This window comes from Salvia splendens, chromosome 4 (genome assembly GCF_004379255.2).
Source record: "Salvia splendens isolate huo1 chromosome 4, SspV2, whole genome shotgun sequence".
Classification (NCBI taxonomy): Eukaryota; Viridiplantae; Streptophyta; class Magnoliopsida; order Lamiales; family Lamiaceae; genus Salvia; species Salvia splendens.
The window spans coordinates 31,531,870-31,559,281 of record NC_056035.1 but is presented as its reverse complement, the minus strand read 5'-3'; the positions used below and the strand labels follow the sequence as shown (position 1 = coordinate 31,559,281).

The 27,412-nt window shown below is 37.4% G+C and overlaps 2 protein-coding genes and 1 pseudogene across 2 annotated transcripts; 1 reads left to right on the top strand and 2 right to left on the bottom strand.

Annotated features, from left to right (window-relative positions):
- Window positions 1-3,085: 3,085 nt before the first annotated feature.
- LOC121800338 lies at window positions 3,086-4,382 on the bottom strand (annotated as a pseudogene).
- Window positions 4,383-13,232: 8,850 nt separating this feature from the next.
- Window positions 13,233-14,843, bottom strand: LOC121798539. The gene is made up of 3 exons (XM_042197600.1): window positions 14,312-14,843; window positions 13,744-13,993; window positions 13,233-13,477 (listed from the first exon to the last, which is right to left on the bottom strand). Exons 1-3 carry the CDS (start codon window positions 14,468-14,470, stop codon window positions 13,419-13,421), a joined length of 468 nt encoding a protein of 155 aa, XP_042053534.1. The 5' UTR covers window positions 14,471-14,843; the 3' UTR covers window positions 13,233-13,418.
- A 5,176-nt stretch (window positions 14,844-20,019) lies between these two features.
- LOC121801251 (cation/calcium exchanger 1-like) lies at window positions 20,020-21,961 on the top strand. The gene has a single exon (XM_042200700.1). The coding sequence runs from the start codon at window positions 20,241-20,243 to the stop codon at window positions 21,873-21,875; it is 1,635 nt and encodes a 544-aa protein (XP_042056634.1). The 5' UTR covers window positions 20,020-20,240; the 3' UTR covers window positions 21,876-21,961.
- The last annotated feature ends 5,451 nt before the right edge of the window (window positions 21,962-27,412 follow it).

Genomic DNA, 27,412 nt, shown 5'->3' with positions numbered 1-27,412 from the left:
TACAATAATTTAAAAAAAGTACATTAATTTTAAAAAAAAATACATTAATAAAAAAGAGTGACAATTCACTCCTCGTCTCCGTCGTCGTCGCCTCCGTCGCTGTCGCCTCCGTCGCCACCATCGCCGCCGCCACCATCGCCGTCGCCTCCGTCGCCTACGCCGCTGCCGCCGCCACCGGTCTCCCTCCGTATAGCCTCCAACTCGTCCTGCAGGCTCATGAGCAAGGTTTGAAGCACGCTCTTCTCCACGGGATCCGTCGCCACCCGCCATTCGGCCATCGTCTTGATCAACTGAGCGCGCGTTTGGGCGCGAGCGAAGAATTTGAGCTCCTGGGTGGATTGGCCAAGGGGGGATGCCGACTGGACCTCCTGGGAAGCCCCGGCGTTCCCTCTCGCCGCCTGCTGAGCGCGCTTGCGCCCAATCGGGCGAGGTCGGCCACCGACCGAACGCGGCGTGGGGAACTCCTGCGTCGTCTCGGGGAGGTCGTGGGAACCTCCGCTGCTGCCGCTGTAATCGCCGGTGTAGTTCAGTCGTTGCTTCTTCGGCCAGCCAAAGTCGACACCTACTCGGAACTTCTCGGACTCGCTCAGTACAAGATAGCAGTTCCAGTAGGTGAAGTCCTTGTATAAACCCTTCAGTGGGAAGGCTTTCTCCGCTATTCTCCTGCAGTCATCCTCCGTTTGGCCACTGCTCATCATGCGGAGTGCATTGGTGTACAAACCCGAAAATCGGGAGACCGCCGCCCTGATTCGGTTCCAGCCCTTCCGGCAATCCTCCCCGTTGCGGGGCCTCCCCTCCGGGCAAAATCTCTGGTAGGCTGCTGCTATCTTGCCCCACATGTTGACGATCCTTTGCTCGTTCGAAACGAGAGGATCGTCGCAAACACTCACCCACGCCTTGCTGAGCGCGACGTTCTCGTCGTCCGTCCACCTCCTCCGTACCTCCTCCTCACCCCTCTGCGACGACTCGCCGACCTTCTTCTTGCCCTTCTTCTTTGGGGCGCCACGCCCCGGCACTGCCCTCCCCCCTTGAACTAGAGTCTCCGGAGCTTCGAGAGTATCAAACCCCAACTCATCTAAGGAGAAACTATCAAACCCCAAGGGTGTTTGGGTCGATGTGTGCGAAGACCCAGTCGAAAAATCAAAACTGGGGCGATAGACATCCCCCGCCGTCGCCGGGGACCCCCCCGGAGTCCCCTGTGTAGCCGGTACGACCCCCGGAGTCCCCTGTGTAGCCGGTACGACCCCCGGAGTCCACTGTGTCGCCGGTGCTCCCCCGGGCATCATCTGCATCCCGGGTACCCACCCCGGTATCGGCGGAAACCCCCTCGGCGGACTCCCCGCCATTGGGGCCCCGGGCATCATCTGCTGCCACGGGTACATGTTGTAGTACCCGGGCACCTGACCCCATCCACTTCCCACAGGGATCGTCGGAGTTTGTGACCCGCTACTCCCGGAACTAGGCTCGTTGTTGAGATCCATTTCCCGTTGTTGATCTTGAACAGAAATTAAGATAGAGAGAGTACTCGTTAAAACAAGTGGTGCGAATGAAAATGACGAGCAAAGCGCGTATATATAGTGTTTCGGAAAAAAAAAATTAATTTTCGCGCTAGGCGGTGCGCTGGGCGATCCGGGCGCTGCAATAGGAGATTATTAATCAATTCACTATCAATCCTAGAATATTTTTATTTCATTCCTTAAGTGACAATATTTCCTCGTTGTGTGCATTGCTCTATTTATTTTATGGATAGGGTTATGAAATAAATTAAGAATATACAAAAACTTAATATACATCCAACGAGGTGCTATCGGAGGCTGTTTCATCTTATTTAATTCCATTAAAATACTATGAGAATTGTGAAATCTAATAAGTATAATATATATGTATGAATAACAAAGACGCCTTAACATGTTTTGTGTTTTGGCTTCACTAAAACTCTCGAAGCTCATGTAAAAATAATACTCCCTCCGTCCCCAAGGAATATGCACTTTGGGCTCGGTACGGGTTTTAATGCAAAATTGGAAAAATAAGAGAGAGTTAAAGCGAAAAAGTAATTAAAGTATTGTTAGTGGAGAATGAGTGCCACCTCATTAGAGTGAAAAGAGTTTCCGAAATTGGAAAGTACATATTCTTGTGGAACGGACTAAAAAGGAAAGAGTGCATATTCTTGTGGGATGGATGGAGTAGTTTTGGAGTAGTATACTTATATAGTCTTCATATCTGTTGATTAAATGGGCTGTTATGTTGGTGGACTATTATTTGGGCCTGGGATTAATTCTGGCCCAGATTGTTTGGGCTTCTGCTTTGCCCTGGCCCGTTTACTTGGATGATATACACCCCTCACTCCACTCCACCGCCTTATCTTCTGTCTCTCACTTCTCTCTCTCTGCTTTTGGCGATTTAGTTTCCCTGGTGTTTCTTCTTCTCTGATGATTCTCTGAGTGTTACACGGTGGTTTATCACGAGTGTTTGAGTGATTAAACGTGTGTGTGGGTGGGAGATAGGCAACTGCTTTGGTTGCTTGGGTTCCAGAGAAGTTATGGTTTCTTGTTGAGAGGTTTCTTGTGAAGTGAGGTTCTAAGAGTGAATAGATCAAGTGTAGTGGAGTGGTTTGGGGTTGGAATCTGTGGTTTGTGAAGTGTTTTCACAGTTGGATTCTACGTTGCTCCCTTGGATCGTGGTTTTGGTGAATAGATCTGTACTATTAGCGGGTGACTGAGCCATAGCTACAGGATCTATGCGATTCCTTTGATTTCTCTCTTTTTCCCTGCATTATTTGTTTAGATCCGAGAGGATCTTGTATTTTGCTACTAACTAGGGTTTCTAGTGTGCAGGGTTCTCGGTGGTTCTTGGAGCTTCTGGTCCAGGAGTGTTGTGTTCGAGATCTTAGCTAGTTACTGTTGTAATAGCTTGTATTTGTTTGTAATATCAGTCGCTTGGTAGATGGTTTGACTGAGTTATCTTGTACAAGACCAAGGAGGTCTCGGTAAATAGTGAATCCAAAGTAGTCTTATACCTACAATATCATTTCGTCAAATTTAATATTTAGCGCACCATACAATTAGGATTACATAATTCAGCCCAAACAAATAATCATGAATGAAATACTAATCAATCTCAAACCCGTAGGCCTCGTTTAGGATTAAAAGCCCTGCAATTCTTCCTTATCTCCCCTGCTTTCCCAACCAGAACACCAGTCTTACTCAGCTTCACCATCGCCATCGCAAAGCTCCTCTGAAACGCAGTCCCGTTCGCCGCAAAGCCCGCAACAATCGGCCCGGTCGCCCTATCCCGGGCCAGCCTCTGATCAATCTCCAGTATCCCCCTTTTCAACAAAATCTGGTTGTAGAACTGATTATCCATCACAAAAGCCGTCCCCTGATCCAGGAAAACCGCCGGATCGCTCCCCGTCCCGCAGATTTTCCTCAACCGAGCCGCCAATCCCGGGTCCATGGTGGGGTCGGGCTTCCCGGAGCCTCGGAAATTGGCGAGCCGGTCCTCGAAAAATTGGCAATGCGCAACGCCTACGGAATGTGCTCCCAAGAGTGTGACCATTTCGGTTAGGGTGAAGCCTTGTCTCGGAAGGCGGAAAAGGCTTGCGCAACCGACTCTTGTGGGCCCGGGAGGTCGACTTCTGTGATGTCGGATGCGAGGCCGTCACGGCGGCCCGTGGGGACATCGTACTTGGGGCCGCCGGCCAGTGCCACGGCATCGCGGGTGGCGAGGGTGATTATGTCCGCGCAGGAGACGGTGGAGGGGCAGGCAGCCTCCACCGCCTTCTTGGCGGTGTCGATGAGGTCGTAGCCGCGTACGGTTTCGTTCGGGAAGGCGTCCTTCTCCGCGTCTCCGGTTTCGGAATGTATTAGTATTGATGCATCACATCCCTAGTGACACCAATTTAAACAAACATTAATGCGGACGTAGAAATAAAAATATTAATAAGGGCTATATTTTCAAAATATTATTTATATGATTAATAAGGCTTTAGTATAATAATATGTATAAAATAGGAATAAATTATAAAAATTTATAAAAGAAAAATATTAAAAAATAAATCCATTAAAGGTTGTAGCCTGACACATTTACTCTTCATGTATAGGAGTATTGTATTACCACTAGACTAAACATTGATTTTTTTACGATTAATATTTATGATTATTTAAAATGAAGGCCAAACGTACCCGAACAAAGCAATCGTGAAAATGCATTCTAAGTAATGCAGCCGAGATGGAACGGTCCGTCTTAAAGCGTTGTTGCACGGCTTCTCGTACTAACGATTCCGCCCTCGAACAACTTGAGTTGTAAAACCCTACTTTTAACTGAGCAGAAGCAAGCCCTATAATGCTGCAACAGACCACTATAGCTGCTACTATTTTCTCCATTTTGCATAAGAATGTTATCTATAATCGTGATGATCATTTTGTGTTATTTATAGACGTGAATACTTTTATTTTTTTGTGGGTACATGAAGTTTGAGGGTGGCACAATTGGCGACGTGCAAAAGTCAAACAAAAAAATCGAAAGAAGACGGTTTTAAATACGCGTTTGCAAATACAATATTATCTCTACCATTATACTTGCAATTGGTTTATCTTCAACTGACTGCTAAAATCTGGAAATCTTGTTTTCAACGGCCAATCATATTTTATGATTGTCGTCCATTACATACTTTTTTTATTACTATCTATCTGTGATATAATGTTTCGTTTAACTTATTGCCGGTTTTAAGAATTGCGAACAAAAATATGTGACAAGATATAATAATTTAATAAAATATGAGATCTACATATCTTACAAAATAATTAAGACTTTTACTTTCAACTTCAAGACGAAATAATGGGCATTATAGGGACATAAAAATTGAGACGCAATCACTTGTGTTAGAAAGTTTTACGTAAAAAAATAACAACAATTTAGGATGCAAAAGAAAGCATCCCTAAGTTAAAAATAAATTAATTTAATCATTTACTTTTTTTAGGACGCTTTCATTTGCGTCCTCTAATTTTAGTTGGGACACCAACAATAAGGACGATTTTTGAAGCATTGGTCGTATATTTAGAAACACAAATTAGCGTCCTTAATTGTATTAAAAATGTCATTAATAATTTTTTTTTATAAGAAGCGGGCAGAACCCGATTACACACTAACGAATGTAAGAAACACATAATCTATCATGCATCAACCAAATACTAAGACCAATGCATAGAGTTTATTTGATATATTAGTAAAGAATCTCTGACTTGGCTGTGGATTTTCTTGGTAATAGACGAGTGCAAATTTGACATATGGAGACCGATCTTCAATTATTAATGTAATTAAGTAGTATTAACTTATGGGAAGTTTGTATTTTTTGTCCGTATCGAATATAGAAGTTGTGGGATTTCTATGTGATGTCTATTGATCATTGGTGTATATGTAAATTATTAATAAGATTACAACTTACATATATATGCAAACGGACATGTTCGCACGTTGGAATAAATAAGTATACGAGCGGCGGATTGATTGATTTACTAGGTAAACGAAAGATAAATTCTACTGCAATATAGTATATTAAATAAAGAGCGTAATCGTTTTTCGATCTTAAAGTGAGATAAAAAAATTATAAGAGCTATTTGTTCTAATGGTATCGCAAATATGAGTATATGGTCTGATAAAGTTTTGTTTTGTGTTTTGAAAAATCATGCTAAAGTATTAAGTTAAAATAAAACTTAGGTTAACAAAATGTTTTTCTTGACTGGTTCCAATATCATACCCACATACCCTTTTCGTTAGTTTTAGAATTGGGCCCAATATTCGATCCACTCATATTTAAATCGTCCTTATCTCGGCCCAAAATACAAACTGGGATCGTATTTAAAAAAATCAATTTAAATTTAAAAAGTATTTTAAATTATTAAATTAATAATAAGGAAATTCTATTGAAAAGATATCAACATTCAAAAAATAAGCAGAGAAATTAGGAGAATGATTATCTTACTAAAATTATGAGGTGGTGATTCCATACAGAAAAGTCATTATTGATCATTTTATTATGGTGTCAAAGCAGGAAGGGGTAAATGTGTCAATTAATTAAAGGAGGATGAAATAGGAAATTTGTACTGATTAATAGAGGCGGTCAGGCGGTGCCAATTAATTGAAGATGGATGAAACAGTAAATCGATTAATTGGGGCAGGGAGAGTATAATTCTACTCTATGAGAGTATGTAAAACACGGATATTAATTCAATATTCAGAAAACTCATTCAATCGATCCTTTTTATCAGAATGCAATGTTTACTAAAATAAATACTACTCCCTCCATCCATGAATATGAGTGTCATTTTATTCTGACACGAATTTTAAGAAATATTAAGAAAAGTGGGTATAAGAAAGGTAGTGGAATATGTTGGTTGGAATATTGACTACAATACAAAGATACACTAACCGGGTGTAATACAACCAATGAAGAATGGAGAAATTAAACGAAAATAAACTGAATTAAAATTACAAAAAAGAATTCGAAACAATAAACCGTAAAGATGTAAGCCGAGTCGAGGAGTCCTCTTTCCGCAAGACGAGATACGCCCCGGTAGTGCTCTCGGATTGGCGTGTCGTCCCCAAAGATAAAACGGATTTGTCTTGTTCGTTGCAGCACCGCAAACAGAACAAGCTCCGGCGAACTAGATGATGGCGAGAGCAGAGCTTCGACGGAAGACTATGCAGAGAGAGAACTATGCAAATGATATGCTTGGTTTGCAATGTTGTGTGTAATGCAATGGATGCATGCTTATTTATAGGTCAAGTCCACTCATTGGTATTGATGAAGTCAATAACCATTATGTGAGTCATGATGGCTTGACTGTAACCGCCGGGGGTTACAAGCCGTTACGGGAGCTAGAGAGACATGATGCATCTGGACACGCTACACGACGAGATTCATCGTGGACCTTTGGCACATGATGCGTCGGGGTCCATCGGGGACCTTTTATCACCCGCTATTCATCGTGGTCCATCGTGGTCCATCGTGGACCCGCTATGTGTCGGGACCCGTCGTGGACCTTTTAGTACCCGTTGTGCATCGGGTCCATCGTGAACCTTTTGATACACAGCACCCGAAAGACGGGGCGCCGGGCACGGGTCACAGGACACTGTGCACTGAGCACGGCTCACAGCTCGCGGCTCGTGACGAGGCAGCGTGCACGTGTGGGCTCTACTGCCCATCTTTCTTAGTACCCTATAATTATCACACGTAATAATTCATCTTATTAAATACATGTTTAATAAAGTTCTCTCCACCAATGTGGGATAAATAACTCTTATAATTAATCCCTATTTTTATCTCATAGCTCTAGTTCACAATTGTGACAATCTTTAATTCATAATTTCTCACTCACCGGGAATCAATTTGGAGAAAATGAATATATCACGGTCATTTACTCCAAAAATAGATCGTCTCTATTGCATTTAATTTTATAAAATTAAAAGTCTCGTCACATTTATTATTGGTCAAAATCCTTTGACCAAACACGATTCCAACAGAATATGGATCCCACTTAAAGTATTAGTTTTAAATAATATGTGAGTGGAATGATCAGTTGGTAGAATGTGGGACCTCTTTACCATTTATGGTAATTATGAACCGGGACTCCCATTTGCAGACGGACAAAAATAGCAAAATCAGACTCCTATTCACCGACGGAGGAAGTACTACCTAGAATACATTGTTTCCCCTTTCCAGACCTTGCTACAAAGCCACTTTCTAACTTCAAAAAAAATCCAAAATTTTTAATAACAGAATGTCATCAATATATAACCAAAATCACTACTACATCATTCTGAATTCCACTTAAAATTAGTGATTGGTATCATCTAGACATCTACTAGTATTTACGTGGTGCAGGTGGAAATGGGTCGTGGCGTGGATTGGGCCCAGTAGGGTTATAATCCATGATTGTAGCCTTATCCAATTCTTCATTTGATTCCCTTCTCACAGCATCAACCACCTCCTACAAAAATTACCCATACCAAAATTAAAATCAAAAATTGAAAACAAAACTTATTAATCATCACGATAATTGATAACACTTAATTCCATCAAATACTTGAACATAGAAGAATATGAGATACGAACCTGAGAGTGCTTTTGAATCGCTATATCATCATTCTTTAGATTTGCTGTTGGAATTGCAGAGGTTGAGAAAATTTGAGAGAGCAATAAAATAGTTACAAGAGTAGAGAGACAAATTATTTTAGTTGTTTTCATGGTGAAAATATATGGAGAGAAGAAAAATGTTATGCCAATATATATACTAGAAAATGAGAGAGTTGCATCATCACTCATTTAACTCGTAACGCTCCATTTCTAGTGTGAAAAGAATTTAAAATCAACGAATACTACTGCAGTCAATTTATTATGCTCTTAATTGAATGCAATATCCAGCCTGTTAGATTCGCATTATTCCACTAGTTGTATGTATATCTGTAAAATTATGATAATTATGAGAATTAATTGAAAAAATCGAAATAGATGGTAGTAATTGTTGAATTATATAATACGGGAGTGATATATGTATTTCATCGCTTAATTATATAATGAAGTAATCGACCCCTTTTAAATAGGGTTTACAAGAATGTTATGAAAGGAATAAAATGTAACTAGGAAAAGAGAATAAATCAATTCTAAAATACTAATAATCAACTATTCTTGAATGATCTTTCTAACACTAATCAAATAAAATAAACAATATCAGATTTTGAACACGTATTGCGAAACACATAATTTGTGGCACTGTCTTAAGGTCTCAACTCTCACGCATATACTTCATGAGACGACACGTTTGTAAAGTGATGTAAATAGAATTTCGAATTTCTAGTTTGAGGATAATATTATCCTCCATCCCACATTAACACATTTACTGTTAGATTTACTTTTAAAAATGATAATAAATAATTAAAATTAAGAAATAATAAAATAAAAGAAAGAATAAGATAGATAATAAATAATTAAAATCAAGAAATAATAAAATAAAAGAAAGAATAAGGTAGAGAAGGGTCTTATTTATATTATTCTCTCTCTTACTTTACTATTTATTCACTTTTACTATTTATTATCATTTTTATAAAATTAGGATAGAAAAGTAAATGTGACAGGTAATACGGGACGAAGATAGTAATAGCTATTTCAAATACAAATTTATATTATAATAAAAACACCTTAATTTCTATACTCATGGGCAATCTGCGGTATAGGAGCATCCACAATGGGGCACCCTACAGCCCGCCCTATAAGGCACCCTATAGCTCGCCACATTAGCATTTTATCCCCTACCCATTCACCTACAGTGGGGTGCCCTATAGCTCGACCTATAGTTTTAACTACTATTTTGTTGTTATTTTTTGTGTTTACAAATATGTCAAGCAAAATAAATATAAAGCAACACAAATTAAAGGGAAACCCTACATTTACTTAATTAAAAAAAGTAACAACGACAGGAAGAGTAGAAATAAAACAAGTGCACAACTAGTCTAGTTGATTCCCAACTGGCGTTGGAGATCTGATCATCTACTTGAGGTATTGAGCTTCACCCGGGTCATCGGTCTGCCTGAGGGCATTGTGCATATCCAACAATGTCCTTTGGGCGGCGACCCTCACCAAGTCCCCGTAGACATGCATCGTAGTCGAAGCCGAGGCCGGGGTCGTGGTCGCGGTCAGGGTCGGGTTCTGTGAGGTCGTCGCATTCCCCTTCCCTTGTTCTTGGCAGCTTTGTTGCCAATGGGACGCTGGGTAGACATCGGTGTGCCAGAGCTCTCATCCTCGTGCATCGGTTGGTTGAGGTCCATCGGAGGTGCGCCGCTGTCGTTGCTCGTATAATCACCGGTAACGGTGTTCTTCGTCCTCTTCGCCGCAGACGATATGGGCATAATCCCTCCTTGGAACTGCTGCTTGTCCTTCACGATGAGCCAGGTGGAGTAGTGCTTGAACTCGCTGTACATTGATAAGTACGACGCCAATGCTTTATCGCATATATCGGACAAACTCTCGTCTCTACCCTGCTCCCTCAAGCACTTCATATACTCTGTCGAGACCAGTTGAGCTGCTTCTACACCTGATCCCAATGCTTGCGGAGCTGCTCCCTCCTGCGTTTGTACGCGGCCGCCGGCTTGGTTTCATTATAGCGCTCAGTGATGCGCTCCCAGTACGGGATTTGTCGTTGGTTTTTGGCAAATACCGGATCCTCTGAAATATCAACCCAACACCTCATCAGATGAACGGTCTCTTCGGGGCTGTAGTTTGTCCTCCCTAGGGAGAATTCTTCATTTTTCTCCGGAGGCGGCAACTTCTGGGCTCTGCTTTTGGTTTTCTTCTTCCTTTCCTCGGGGGCGGTGGCGGAGGCGCGGACGGGGGACGACTCCATGTCAGACAGCCGTAGGAATCCGTGGTGATATCCGGATCGTACTGGGTGTTGGGCTCCCAGTTGGACTAGATGGAACTATGTGTATCGAAGGGCAGGTATTCGACAGGGTCTGTACCCGGCCACCGAGCACCACCACCGAACATCGGCAATCCGTCGGGACTATTTGGATTTGGGAATTCACCTGGATTCTTTTTTTAGAGAGAAATAGAGGAAAAGAATGGAGTAGAGTGAAATAGAAGTTGGAAAATGTGTGATATATATATATATATATAGATATAGAAGAAATAATAATAATAATAATGTAAAACGCGTCGCCCGCAATGGGGAGGACGATGCGTAATCCAAGGCTATCGACCGCAGCCGATGCATAGGGCGCGGACGAAGGGAATCGCATCGCCCGCCTTGCTACAGTGGTGGACGATGCATCGGGTGGGCTATCTTCCGCCCACTGCGGATGCTCTAATGAAATTAATTAGACAATCCTTTATATAATGAAATAGATAAGAGAATGTAATGATAATTATTACTCCCTCAGTCCGTCCTAAGAAAGATGATCATTCCTTGGACAGCACGAGATTTATGATACTAGTACTATTATAAAGTTATTCTTTCTGTCCCTGAAAAGTATGAATATTTGGTTGAGTACGGCTTTTAATTCATAATTGGTACGGCTTTTAATTCATAATTGGTAAAATAAAAGTGAAAAGTTGAATAAAATATTCAAGGACGAACCAAAAATAAAATACTAGTTCAATACTTTTCAAGGAAAGATGATTAAGCATAAGGAAGGTTGTGTTTTGTGTGCTGTTTATTGTTTCAAAACTTATTTTAATTTTTACTTGTGTAATAAATTGTTATTGTATACATTCGTGAGTTTAGAACTTAATATAATAATACTGTCTCATTTCATAATTGTGATATCACAGTTTCAAATTAGTGTGAATAGAAAATAAATTAGGTCGTGCATCGCACGAGTGCGATACTAGTTTAATATAGCCCTAAAGATCTGTTAAGTGTTAACCAAAAGCAACGATAATAAACACCACCTTCCTTATGCTTCCCTCCCCCTAGAAACTGCTTCACGAGAGCCATGAGATTTTCTAAAATGCTCAAGGTCCAGAGCCTAGCCTTCCATCAAGAATTAAGGTCTCTCTCTTTCGTATTGTTTCTGGACCTTCTTGTATCAAATTTTATCAATCAATAAATACTGCTTAATGAGTTCAAATTTTGTGCATGCTCCTTGATTACTCGTCACTTTAACAGCTTGTGCCATAGTCATAGGATTCTCACAGCAAGCATTGGTAAGTTTCACCCCATCAACAACTCTCAAAGCCGCATTCTAGCTAAGCCCTCTTCTTACATGTGCGTTTGGGATTCTACTCGTCTCTATGGGCACTCCAGAGAGTCCCCGCAGCATTAGTAATTGAACTAGTTTTCGCAATACTACAATCCTTGTATGCATCCTGGGTTAATCTTATGTTTGAACATTCTAGCAGGATACTGAAAGCTTCTGCTGTGTATAATTATAATCCCCTAAAAGTAAATACTAGTGTAGTTATATAAACCATTGCAAGCACTCTCTACTCATGCTTCTTGATGGTTGGCTTTGGAGGAGCCACTGCAACCGGAACCATGGTCGACACTCTATTCATTATCCTGATCCTAGGATGCTCGACATGATCAGCACAAATTATCAAGAATATGATGAAAGTCACAGTATCACACATCAAATACATGTAATTCACATGTGCAATAGAAGTAAATTTCAAGATAGCAGTAAAAACTGCAGCTAATTATTCAATGGGGAATATTTGCTTTGCCTCAATGCTTATACCAGTTCTTGGTGTTATTCGTGGTTCAGCCCAAGCAGACAATTAGGTTTCAGGAGAGGTAGACGAGTTCGAGTTGTGTGCAAACTGTTGCTCAGGAGTTGCATCAAGGATTGTGGCATATGGAAACAAATGGGGTTTTGTGCAAGTAGATATATACAACTAAGGGATTGTGCAGGCATCAATTCTGTTAGACTAGTTCGTTCTGCTTCCTATCTGGCGTGGTAGCAGGATCTGTCTGTGCACTACAGGGAGGTACTTGGTCACTTGTTATTCACATGAAGTATGCAACAGAAGTGTGCATCTACACCTTCTTGACTAGATATCTCACTGTGAGGCGGAAGCTGATCTTAAATTTACTATATACTTTTACTTCTTTGTAGGAAGTAATGAGAGTTTATAATGTCATGAACTTCGAACAATATTCTACTTTAAAATTCAAGAATAGGGTGGCCGTGGTGTTTACAAGCTAGCACAATGGCGTATTACGTAGCATATGCAGAAAATCCCCAAAGTCAGCAATTTCATAGCACCATCCCAGCTTATATGCAGGAGCTACAAAGATCACAAGTGTAAAGTCGCAAAAACAAATCTCCTTATGGTCTATGTATGATGGATCCTTCATGCTTATTCTAAATGGTGTGCATAGGTAGTTCGAGAACTTTCCAACATCCATATGTTAGACCATAGAGAAAAACATGCCATGAGCTGCTGCACCCTTTTTGACGACAATGTTGGTGAACAAAGCTTTCAATTAGTCTTAACATAATGTGTTGCACAGTTTTCCTCAATCAGCAAGTCTTGTACTGAAGCATTTATATTTGAGAGACTGAAGGAACTTCAGTGATTTCCCTTCAGCATAATCTCCTTATTACTTGACTAATGAGAAACACAATATCTATAGAGCAGTTAATGACCAAAGACAGGGAAGTCTGACCTTTCAGCAGATTTCTATATTCTATTTTTCTTAATTTGGGAAAGAACAAGCAATCATGGAGGCAGGATCTATAGCAGATTTCAATAATTTTGTTCCCATTGATGTATGATACAACGAGAAGTTAAAAGCAAAAGCATACACATGTTGAGTATCTGTAATCAGGATCTCTGCAGGTTTGCATTACATGCCCTGGGATATAACTAATTAAATGAGAAACAGACCTTTTATGTGAGTAATAACAAACATGAAGCCAAATCAAAGATGACCCCGGCCACCACATTCTGAACACATTGTATTCCCTGTTCCTCCACAACCTGCACGGTAAAATAGGGGTGTCATTTTTTCGCTTTGTTATCAAAGCATCATCCTCTCGATCCCAAGCTCAAAAGGTTTTATGACATGCAATTGGTCTCCGTCATATTTGGTTTCTTCGGCTTATTGGTAGGAGTATGACCTCAGCTTGTCTAGTCTAAGATATACTAACAGTGTATAGGCTAAAATATTCTCTAAAATACAGGCTCATCAAAGTCATGTTATATATGGCAAACAAATGATAAATAGAACTTTCTTAGAACAATACCTAAACATCGGACTTTTACGATGATTCCTTGACTCTCCAAGATAGAGTCCACATATAAGCCTGAACCTGAACAAGTTGCACAAAGAGTCGCTCCTTTAGAGAGACAACTAGAGCATCGAGGATTCTCTCCAACATCCTTCTCGGTCAACGCAAGCCCAACAGGCTTCTCAATAATCTCCTCAGGAATAGGTTTATCATAGCAGAAAAGAGATTCTAGACTACTTATTCGCCTGACATCGCATCGAACAACCTGCAAGATCATTCTATATAAATTTATATCATGCACAGATGAATACCGTATTAGCCAAAGGCACATCAAATCATTTCCATATGAGATACCCCACACTATATTGACCAAGAACAAACACAGACACACACATACCAAATGAGTTGGAAGAATCAAGCTAGCATACCAGATAACGTAGTATAGAATTTGCCAAAATCAGAGCCCTAAATTACAAAGCTGCAGCTGTTGTTCTACATTAATTTCCAACTACTGAAGCTAAGTATTACCGCATTTCCATACTGATTATAAAAAAAATCAGCATTTAAAATCACAACTACTAACCCTAGCGGGAGAAGCAAACAAGGATGAATTGAGCAAAACGGCGTCACTGCAGGGAATTCCATAGCCTATCCTGTGAAGAACCCTCGAATTACTGTGCAAACGATAATGGAGGGAGGAAACCTTGGGCGAAGAAGGGGCAATTCTCAGAGCACAGTCCATTCCTGGGCAAATCGAAAACAAAAGGGAGTGAAAGGAGAAATCTGTGTTCTCTCAATTTGGGCAGCCTGGTCGATGAATTGATTTTGGATTGTTTCTTCTCCGCCTTTCCTCGATATTAACGGATATCAATATCAATCGCACAACTGTATTCTGCTGATTAATTATTCATTTAACCAAAATAATCGATTTTTCAACAATAACCGTGTATTTTTACTTTTCATAATAATCGACTTTTTGTACAAAGCAGCCTTAGCTATGAGCGGAGCACCTGCGGTCGACACGGTACGTCGCGTGCTCGTCATTAGGCTCGTGCACGCTGTTGCAGGCGAGCTTTGCTCAGTTGCAAGAGCACACGCGTCTAGCCCAAATACTGCGCCATGGGTTGAGACGGTCTTCTCGAACACATGATAGCTCAAACATATGATAGCAATCTAATAAGTTGAAATTAGTTCACTTTTTTGTTGCAAGTCTCAACTCTTTCTATTTATTTTATTTTATTTAATGATTAATTATTGTTTATTTTTATAACTCATTTAATTAAACGTAATCGATAACTTTTAAGTAATAATGTGTTGTATTATGTATATTTTCTTAATTTATTAGATTATTTTAAACAAGAAATCATATATTTATATTAACGAAATATATTGAAGTTATCATAATAATAGTTAGTATTATTCCATTTGGAAGATGACAATATGTAACTTTAAGTACTTATATAATAAATTAATTATTATATTTTTATTTTAGTGTATGCATTAAATATAAAACTTAAAATCTTACTACCCCTTCTCACATTAAATGTCAGATACGGATTTTTTAAAATCTTACTACCTCCTTCTCACATTAAATGTCACATTTAGTATGGACACAGATTTTAAGAAATGTAAAGAAAAGTGAATTGAATAAGTTATTGGATTATGAGTCTCACTTCTATATATTAGTTTTATAAAAAGTGAGTAGAATTGGTTAGTGGAATGTAGGGTCTACTAATAATGAAATGTGACTCATATTGTGGGACGGACTGAAATGACAAAATGTGACACTTAGTGTGACGGAGGTAGTATTTCCCAACACAAGATAGTAACATTGCTAAAATTCATTATTTTAGAAATTTTTTTCTTGGTTGAGAACTGAGAAGTTGCGCCGCCAATTTTGAGGAAGAAGATGATTATAAATAGGCTTCAATTCATATAGTAGTATTGATAATCGATTGGGCCTTAACCTTTACTATATTTATTGGACTATTTTCTATTGAATATTATGATAATAAAACATGCCCAAGTTTAAATAATTATACACCACATTACTTTTCTCAATTTTGCTCTCTTCTTTTAATTTACTCTTTTTTCATCCCATTTTATTTTCATTTGTTTAATTAGGAGTGGGACACTTGTCACCAAATCGTCCAAATTTTAATTTAAAAGAATATAAAGTTTGCACTCACCATAATTTTAATCTCCTTAACTTTAATGTAAAATAACATACATAGAATATTTCAAATACAACATTATAATTGATTTGCACTTAATCTCCATCGATCTAATCGTAAGACTACATTGATTTTGTTATTTGTATTATTTTTAAAAACAAAAAAAATCAAATTAAAAGAAAAGAAAAAATCAAAATTACGACAGCTAAATTAGTTTTGATTCTAATACTAATTTTTATGGATATATTTCTATTCTAATACGTCTTACGTCGTTTAACTTCATTTTTTGCTACATGATCACTTCTTTTTAGATTTCAAATACAATATTTAGTTCTTAACATGATTGCATCTTTTTTATCTTTTTGGTTTGCTTTGATTTTAGAAATCAAACGAAACAACAAATTGAATCATATACTATATATTATAAATAAATTTGTTAATATTAGTATTTTTATTAAATCTTAACATAGGCTAATTGGTATTTCAAGTTCTGTCCCAGGTCACACTAGTTCATCTGATCATCTCTAGACGAATAAGCAAAGGAATCGGATATAGTTAGCTAAACTTTTAGGCATTAAAATTCTTAGTACTCCTACTTGGTGTTGGTGTAGTCTAAAACTTGAGAGAATATACTTTTATTTTATCATGATCACCACGTTTATTTCTTGCATTGTATTTGTACATAAGACGACACGACATCTAACTTACCACGTCCCATTTTTTTTGTGGTCCTAGTGTTCGCATTGTTTGTCAATCAATCGATTTTTTATGAAGTGTAACTTGACTCAAAGAGAGGAAATTATTCGAATTTCGGATCAGCTTTTTTTTCCTTTTTGATCCAATTCAAAAATCTGAAATTAAAAAATTTGATCCAATTCAAAATTTTGAAATTAAAAAAATGATGAGTGAACTATAAAAATGGTATCCGGTGATGAACATAGGATCATAAAAATAAATTGCATCTAAGGTATCTGAATTTTTTTTAATGAATTTGAGGTACTTTTTTTATACTTTTTATTTCCTATTTTGTCCTTTCTTGCCTCAAGGGTGATCTTTTCTTTTTATCACATTCTCTCTGTTTTTTATTCATTTACTCCTTCTGTCCCATAAAAATTGGTCATTTATGATTGACACAAGTTTTAATTCATAATTTATAAAGTAAGAGAAAAAGAGAAAATATTGTTGAAATTGTGTAGTGGATGGTAAGGCCCATAAACGATAAAGTAAAAAAAAGGAGAAAAAAGCTGTCATAAGTAGATATGGACTATTTATATGGGACAGATAAAAAAAGTAAATATGACCTATTTCTATGGAATTGATGGAGTATGATTTACATCTTTCCTTTTTTTTTCTAGAGTGAACTACACTAACAGTCCCTGATCTTATAAAAAAAATACACCAATGGTCCCTAAAAAATTTTATATCATTTTTGGTACAACAAGAGTAAAGTAACTCCACTAGTGTGAATATTTAAAGTTCTGGAGAATTTTGGACCTTTCTACTCTTTAATTTTTTTCATTTTTTTCTTCTATCACCATTTCTTTTATAAACTCAATTATACTTTCATTTAAATAATATTTGATGCTTTATGATTTCAAAATTTTAAATAAGAAACCAAATGTTTAATTATGCTTTATTTATTTTTAAAATTAAATATTATTTATTATACAACTTAATTTGTATGTTTGAGAAGAAAAAATTATATTTAATAGTAACATTTTTTAATATAAATATTAAATTGAATTATTGAAAATTCTTTGTGGGATTTATTTTTACTTAAAACTTTTACTTAAATTTTTTAAATTTGAGAAGAAAAAATATTATAGTGAATTCTATCTTGTAATTTTTTCATTATAAAGCTTAATCTATATGTTATTCAAGTAATTATTTAAAAATTTTAAGTGAATTAATTCAAAAGAAAATATTTTTTGTTGTAAAAAGTGCTTTTATGTATGTCCAAAATAATTGCATGATTGAAGAGGTACCAAAACTGTGATTTCCAGATACCGAAAATGCCCTCAATGGCATTTATGAGATTTTTTGAATGCAGAGGGGTATAAAAGACTGACAGGTACCAAAAATGTACTCCTAATTTTTAGGGACCAAATAGGCTATAAATTTTTTTAGGGACTATTGGTGTATTTTTCGACAAGATCAATGACTATTAGTGTGGTTTACTCTTTTTTCTAATCACTCTTCCAATTTATTTATGATTTCTCTTCCTCTATCTATATTTTCTCCATTTTATATCTTTCTTATTTATTTAATAGCTTCCCATATAATTAATATTTTAAAATAAAAAATTATGTGCAACTGATTAAAAATTAATTTCATCATGCATTATTATTTATGTCGAAATTTCAATTATTTATATACGCTTTCTATGTACAGGATAGCAGTATTGTTTAGATATTTTAAAATTATATTTGAAAGACCAAGTTTTTTACTGTTTTACATTTACTTGTACTCATTAAAGATGATTACTCTCTTCGTCACTCTAATAAGAGTCTTATTTGATTCCGCCACGAGTTAGTTGAATATGAGTCCTACATATATACAGAGTATTAATTTTGTAATAAAATGTGAATAGTATAAGTTAGTGGATGTGAGTCCTACTTATCATTTATGGTAAAAGTGAAATATGACTCTTACCATAATGGTGGATGAAGGGAGTATAAGTATTACTCCATCCGTTCCAAAGTAGTGAGTCATTTTGTCATTTTGGTACGGTCTATAGTAGTGAAGTCATTTCCCTTTTTAATAAAGTCAACACATTTTTTCTTACTTACTTTTCCATCTCTCTTACTTTATTCTCACTACTTTTTTCTATCTTTTACTTTATTATCTTTTTATTTAATACATTACACATAATTTTCTTAATCTCTGGCCGGAAAGAAGTGCATCTACTACTATGGAACGGAGAGAGTATTATTTATTTAAATTATTATTTTTATTAAATTAAAATATTTTATATAATTTAAATTAATTTTTTGTTGTATGTTATTTTCATTAAGTGTTTTCAAATATTAATTATTTGAAATTATAACTAATTATTTTAAGAGAATTAAATAAAATGAACGAGAAAGATGAAAAATAGAGAAAAGATGGAGAATAACAATCATAAATAAATTGAAAGTGTACGCAGATGAGAGCTATAACTCATAAATAAAAATAGAGAAACAAATAATTTAAATGTACTAAATACCTTTAATACAAAAGAGTAAACAAAGGGCAAAACATGTCTAAAAATAATGAAACAATACCTCAAATGAATAAAAATTTTGTTCAGGTAGCTTGGATACAATTTATTTGCACGAAGTGCCTCAAATATGCATCTTATATTGTCCAGATACTATTTTTGCAGTTCACTAAAAAAATGGATCCAATCTGATTCGAATTGTTAGAAAATACAAAATCCGATTTGATCAAAATAATTTAAAATTGCATCAAAATATCTACAAATTCAAAAATCTAATATAGAAAATCCAAAATTTAAAAATCTTCTACCAAAATCTAAAAATATAATCCCAAATACCATTCGAATTGTTCAACATAATAACTTTCATTTTTGTAATGTTTATAATTGTAATATATTTTGGACTTCGAATTACTCGGATTTAGAAATATCCGATGCGGTCCGAAAGTCCAAGATTTAGAAAAAAAATGCGACCCGGTCCGTACAAAACCGGATCTTAAATTTAAGTTTTATTATAGTTGAATTTTCAAATTTCTATTATTTTGGCCACCCCTGTAAAAATAGTATAGTTAATAAACGTTGGTTGTTTTTTCCTGAAGATTCCTCTAATCATTTAAACCCGAATCGAATGATTCCAAACAAGTTTGCACCGAGCAATCAGCATCCTGTTCACGAGCTTCATCTCATTTGTTGTACAATTCCTTTCTTTTTAACCTTATCTAGTCAAACAAACTCTTTCCTTCACTGCGCTGGTGGTGCCCGATTCTTACCTTATCCTTCCCCAAACTCGCATCTCTTCAATAATTGCATTACTCCAATTAATAATTCAATAATTATGTACTACCAGTGTTAGGTTATTCCTTGATGCATTCACAAGCAAACGCAAATTAGATAATTAAAAGTTTTGGTTTGAAAAAGTGTGATGCGTCGTTGTCGATAGCTGTGCCTGTATCAATTCCCTTACAAATTCAATAATCACAATTCCCAAGAGATTGCCTAATTAACTTTGTCCCAACCACAAAGCTCGCACCAAACATTCCTACCTCACATACACACTACCCTTGTCGTCTGCATAGCTATAGCTATAGCTATGTTATGTTCCAATTAAATCAATTTCTCATCAAATTCGTTTTTTATTCTGAATGGATTTTTTCCGGAACAAGGCGCTTTCTCTCTGTGCCAGCTTGTCCTTCTCTCTGTTCCTCTTATTATTTATCTTCGCCACTTCTTCAACTCCTTCGCATTCGGATAACCGGCTGTACGATGCGGCCGATGATTGCAGCGGCGTCCGTGAAATCTCGGATTACCGGGCGAAATGCGCCTACGTGAGGTCCAGCAGCGGCTGCAGCAGCAGCGGCTACTTGAACTACCTCGAGGTTTTTTACTGCGTTTGTGGGGATTCTCCCGTGGTTGGGTATTTGGCTCTGCTGCTATGGCTATCGGTTTTGTTTTACGTCCTCGGCAACACGACGGCGGAGTACTTCTGCCCGTCGGTGGAGAGCCTCTCGCGCGTGCTGAGGCTCTCCCCGACGATCGCGGGGACCACGCTCCTCCCGCTGGGGAACGGCGCCAACGACGTCTTCTCGAGCGTGATCGCCTTCACGCGCTCGGGCGACGCCGACGTCGGCCTCAGCAGCGTCCTCGGCGGCGCCTTCTTCATCTCCTGCTTCGTCGTCGGCGTCGTCAGCATCGCCGTCTCGTCGCGCGGGATCCGGGTCGACCGGGCCAGCTTCGTCCGGGACGTGCTCTTCTTCCTCTTCGTCCTCTGCTGCGTCATCGCGATCAACATCTCCGGGAGGATTAATTTCTGGTTTTCCCTCTGTTTCTTCTCTGTTTACTTCCTGTACATCGCCCTCGTCTCCGTTATGCAATTTCTGCGGCGGAAGGAGGTTGTTCACGGCCAGGCTTTGGATGACGTGGAGGTGCCTTTGTTAGATAATCATGCTGATGAGCATAAATCCTCTGTTTCGGTTTCGGTTTCTGTTACTACCGACGAATATTCTTGGTATCGTCGCGGCATCCTTCTCTTTGTGTATGCTGTGGAATTGCCGGTTACATTACCCAGAAGGCTAACGATCCCAGACGTTCGGGACGAGAAATGGTCGAAGCCGTTCGCTGTGGCGTCCGCGACGCTGGCGCCAATGCTAATCGGAGCGCTCTGCGCCAAGCAGAGCTTCGCTCTGCTATTAGCATCCGTGGCCGTAGGGATAATCCTCGGCGCAGCGTCGCTGGCCTTGACGAAGGGGGCCGGGCCGCCCAAGAGGTGGGTGCTGCCGTGGCTGGCCGGGTGCTTCTTAATGAGCGTGACGTGGACATACATTATCGTGCAAGAGCTCGTGTCGCTGCTGGTTGCATTCGGCAACATTTTGGGCATAAGCCCTGCGGTACTCGGAGTCACGGTCCTCGCGTGGGGGAACTCGCTGGGCGACTTGATCTCAAATATGGCGATGGCGCTGAAGGGGGGGGCGGACGGGGCGCAGGTGGCGATATCGGGGTGCTATGCCGGCCCCCTCTTCAACACGCTGGTGGGGCTGGGGCTGTCGTTGGTGTTAGCGTCGTTGAAGGTTTATCCGGAGGGGTATGATGTGCCGAATGATTCGGATGTGTACGAAACGGTGGGATTCATGATGGGTGGATTGCTTTGGGCGCTTGTGATATTGCCTAAGCGAAATATGCAGCTTGACAAATCCTTGGGGATTGGATTGTTAGCAATTTACTTGTGTTTTCTGTTTGTGAGGATTCTAAAGGGTGTAGGAATACTCCAATTTGCTACCTAGGATTTCTAATTATAAATAATTTATTAATTAGCCTAATCTTGGGTTTACTTTCATTATAAAGCAGACTGTCCTGTCTTGTGTAGGAATTCTATCTTGGTACATATGTTCACTCCGGTTTTAATCTAGAGTGCTTAGTTAGTGTTACTAACACCATACGCAATCGTTGCCTTTAGTTGCAGGATTTCTGCAATGAAGAGCTGTTTTGTTTTTTTATTTAGTAAGTATACTTTTCAATATTTGCGATTTTCATTGTCTTATTTTTCATTGTTAATTGAATTAAAACTATACAAATAAATTTCCTGTTTTTACTTTAATTTTTATTTAATTAGGGGTATAGTATAATAAGAATTCATTTAGACGAATTTTGGTCACAACAACGAGTTTCAATAAAATATACTAGTAATTTTTGAATTTCAATTTTGTATTCTTCGGCTTTCAATAAAATGTAATTTTAGGGTTTTAGTTAATTTCACAATTTAATTAAATTGGGATAAATAAATTATAAGATAAACAAAAGGATAGAAAAAATTAATGAGACCCATAATTATGTGAAGGAATGGTAAATTGTGGATATTGTTTAGTAAGCAAAAAAATATTGTAAGATCTGTGAATTTCAATGATTTAAGAAATGGATTTGTGCATGCCCTAAGAGCATCTCCAATGCCCGGATGTCCCACTCGGACATCCACTAGGACTTCCCAAAAACACATTCTGCCACGTCACTAGGACTTCCCATCCCACTGCCACGTCACTAGGACTTCCCCTGCACAATCCGCCCTTCCTATCGCCCTTCCCACTAGGACTTCCCGCAATAAAAAAAATCACAAATTCACAAATAAAGCAATTTACGTTTACGGAAATAAAATTTCAACACGAATACGAATGGGAAAAATAAACAACTTCATTAAAAAAAACATACATGCTTCGAAAAAAAAATTACATAGTAATAAAACAAAAAAAATACAAGTGGTGCGAATGAAATGAAATTCAACGAGCCGTATATATAGAGTTTAAAAAAAAAATTAAATACCGGACGTCCGACCCACGCCACAATGGCGGACGTCCACCCGCCCGTCGCCCGCACGTCCGAGGACATCCGTACGCCCGTATCCGACTTGCCACGCCACAATGGTGGACGTCCCGGTCGCCCGTCACGGATGTCCGACCGGACGTCCGCCATTGGAGATGCTCTAAGGGTTAGCTGACTTCTTAGTTAAGTTTGATTGATCACTCAGTTTTCATTGTCTTCCAAGTTGAGAACAATTTAGTCAAATTTAGTAGGTGAACTTTTGATAGTAATTTATATATAGACTAATCCTTAATATTAATCTTTGCATAATTTATAAATATTTCTTTTCTTTAGTTGATTATGACTACCTGCGCATAGTAGCCTTTATTGGTATAATGTCTTTGTTATTTGTGTTTTACTAGTAATATTTTTGCTTTTAAGTTTTAACTTATTGTAGACATACGTTAGGTTATGACATTTTGTTTGAATGTCTGTCTATACGAACAGTATCATTTTTATTTATGTTAAATTAAAACGTCCAATTCGTTTTATTTATCATCAAAGTCACACTTTCTGCGCCATTTTATAAACATTTGTTATGGTTGAAATGTTTCTCAAACATCATATGCTACTAAAAAAATAAATAAATAATTAGACTATTATAAGCAGAAAAAATCAAAATCAAAATCATAAAACTAAAACAAATGAGTAGTTCAGTCAAGTAAACTGCAAAGGTTGAAAGATAAGTTATTATAAATTGAAAAATAGTAAATCTGAAGTTATAAACTACTATCAAATACTACTACTCCTTTGAACTTAGTTTAGATTATTAAATTAGGATAATAAGCAAAATAAAGAAATTCATTCGATACAATCAATCTGTTATTCTATAAAAAAAACATTAATTCAACGTCAGCTCAAAATTGATAAGTAATGGAATTCATTTAATCTGTACTTGGCTCTTTTAAAGACCATTAAAATTCAACATCCAACAATATTTATGATTGATTATCAATAATTACAAAATTTTCACCATAATTTTAATTATAATTACAATACAATTTTCAAAACAGCATAATTACAACATCACAAATCACCAAATTTCGACTGTAAAACTATATTGCTTGACAACATCGTTTTAAGTGACGATCTTCAAATTTTTTTTGAGAATATCGTAGTTGTTGAATAATCTATAGATCATATCACAATTGCAATGCCTAATTTTGTTGTAATAGGCGTTGTGATTTTTGAGTAGTAATCTATCTTACTATTATACTCTCAACTCCAAATATTGATCACATAAATTGAGGCGGCGAATTAGAAGTGTCAAACGAGAACTTATCTATCTATTAAACGTGTGACAATTTTCTATCATCATGGAGCATATTGAGATAGAATTTATACTTGCGATTATGACATTAGAGATTTGGACTATACCAAAAGTTGAACAATTTTGACAACATTTCAAATGAAATGTCTCATCTTTGTAAGTGTACTATGATGGAACGTTTGTGCCATCATTAGGTGCTTTGGAGTTTGGACCATTCAAATTGTTATATTTAAATTAATATATTTAGGGCATCCAACAGGACGGATGTCACGGCGGACATCCCGACGGACTTCCCAAAAACACCTCCTGACACATCATAAGAACATTCAACTGCACTGCCACGTCATAAAGACATCCCACTACACAATGGCAGACATCCCCAAGGACATCCCGACGGACATCCACAAAAAACAATAAAAAAATCGGGACGTCCGCCAGGACGTCCGTCGTGTCAACGCAATGGCGGACGTCCCAACGGACGTCCCGGAAAGCCGCAGAACTCCGGTGTCCGCAGCGGACGTCCGTATCCATATGCATGCTGCCCAATGACAGACGTCCCGCGCGGACGTCCGGCACGCCAGTCCGACGTCCGCCGGGACATCCGCCATTGTGGATGCTATTATGGTATTTATTGATAGAATTATTAGAAGTATGATAGTACTAGCTATATATCATGATGACGAAAAATTACTACAGTTACAATTTATGCTTGCAACACCCTTTACCTGTCTATAACAAGAAAGAAAACATGATGATTATATACTAGTATGTGCTTTAAAACTTAACAATAGGCAATAGCTCACACTCTGAAGAGCTCAGTAAGGTTACATTTAATGAAAACCGAGATAACGAATACGGATTTTCATGTAAGAAACTCGTTTTGTAAATTCTTGATACTTGCAAAAGTTTTATATGTTTGTTTGTTTTCTACTCCTAAGAGCATCTCCAATCATACTGCAAATCCCATCTATGCAGTAGATTGGAGCTCCAACCATACTCAAAAACGCATTCCAAATCAGCTTTTTTTTGCGATTTTGAACATTGACGACCTATATATGGCGTTGCACTGTAGCAAACGCAAAACCCATTTTATAATTTCTGAAATTGCATTCACACCCTCCTTGTTTGAGTATGTTTCGAATAGAGCAAGAATATCAAGGTAGAAGTGAGAGCAGAAAAGTTTGGGGAAGAAGAAGAACACGGTTTGGTGAAGACGAACACGTTTGGGAAGATGATGAACAGTAATGTTTTATTTTTTAACTGTAAATGGGCTTCATTAATATTTCAACTACATTTCAACAAATGGGCTTCATTATATAGAGAGGTGGCAGTGTATTTCGTTTAACATACATACGCAGTGTATTGATTGTAAATTTTTAATGTATTCTAATTGTAAATTGTAATTGTATTCTAATTGTATTCTAATTGTATTTCATTTTACATATACTGTGCTTCAGTAATATTTTTAATGTATTCTATTGTAAATTTTTATGAAATTTAATATTACAAAAAATAAATTAAATAATAGATATTTAATAATAAAAAGTAGTACATAACATAAATAATTATATTAAATTATTTAATTATGTTTGGAAATTTATTCATAAAGTGTTGTGGTGTTAATGTATAAATATGTAGTATAAATTATGGATAAAGTATTGTGAGGGTAATGTGTAATTTAAATAAATATGTAGGTTATGATATTAATATTATAAAAAATTATTTCTTTCGTATAATTTGCAAGAGTACATGACTCGGTATGCCGCAATAAGAAATAAAGATGCACATCTGGAACTTCGAAATGCATTAGTTGACCATTTGTGGGAAAATTTCTCAAATATGCAATCTTGAATTTTAGCTATTTTTTCGTGTTGTCCTATGTTTTATGTAATTGTAATGTCTTTAAATGTACTGTAATTTATGTTTGAATGTTATTATAGTATGTTTGATGTATTTTAATTTCCAAGTTTGTGTATTTTTAATTGAATATATAATATATTTAATATATATATATATATATATAATTGTATTAAATTATATAATTACATTTGCAAAATTATTGATAAAATGGTGTGGGGTTAATATGTAATTTAGATAAATATGTAGGTAAGATTGAAAAAGTAAAAAAAGTAGGTGAATATGGAATATTCTTTTGGGCTTGAGTTTGGTGTAAATGGTTGGAGTAGAATTACTGTTTGATGTGACAGAACTGCAAAAATGGATTTGTGTTTGGTGTAAATGATTGGAGATGGCGTTATAGAACAATCCTTCTATCATAATTTGATATTATTTTATTTATTTTTGACAAATCAATGGGGAATTTGACAGTAGTGTGAAACGCCATTTTAATTATATTTAATCTTCCATCCGGCCATTGACTAAATCACTAGCTAATTACCCAAATAGATAAGAATTGAAAGTGTTAGAGCTCTTTCCTGTCTCGGTTTCATCTCGGCGAGACGAGCACGGGTTAGACTGTGTTGCGGCTTGCTCGTCTCACAAAGCATCGCGCTAGGGGAGCAAATTAGTGAGCCTCACCCCCTCGAAATGCAAACTAATTAAAAAAATTGAAAATTAAACAAATTAAAACTCTAAAAATTAAATATTGCATGATTAAAATCTTAGAAATAAAAAAAATAGTACTCCCTCCGCCCCACTTAAGATGACACATTTTCCTTTTTAGTTTGTCTCAACTAAGATGACACATTTCCTGTTTTGGAAATTTTCTCTGTCCAATTAATACACTCAACCACTTTTTTCCACCTTTATTAAAATATTCATCTTTCTTTCTCTCTATATTTTAATACTTCCATCCACATTTTCTCTCTCCAATTAAACACATTAACCAATAACTCCTAAAATCTCGTGACGGTTAAGGAATGTGTCATCTTAGCCGGGACGGAGGGAGTACATAATAACAATCCTAAAACAATTACTTCGTCGATGACTATGGAGAAGGTTATTCTTGCTGCACAAACTTCGAGGCGGTGGCACGGCATTAGGGGGGCATCCAGCTCCCCTTGCGAGCAACTCCGAGTCCATCCACTTGCGAATTAAAAATACCAAAATTATTAAGAATAATTTGACTTTAAGAATAAAATGACCAATCCTGATTTGCCATAATTGAAACTAGGGTTTTGGAAATCCAAATCGTGTGTTAGGGCACCCGCAATGGGGCGCCCGATGGCGTCCATCGTC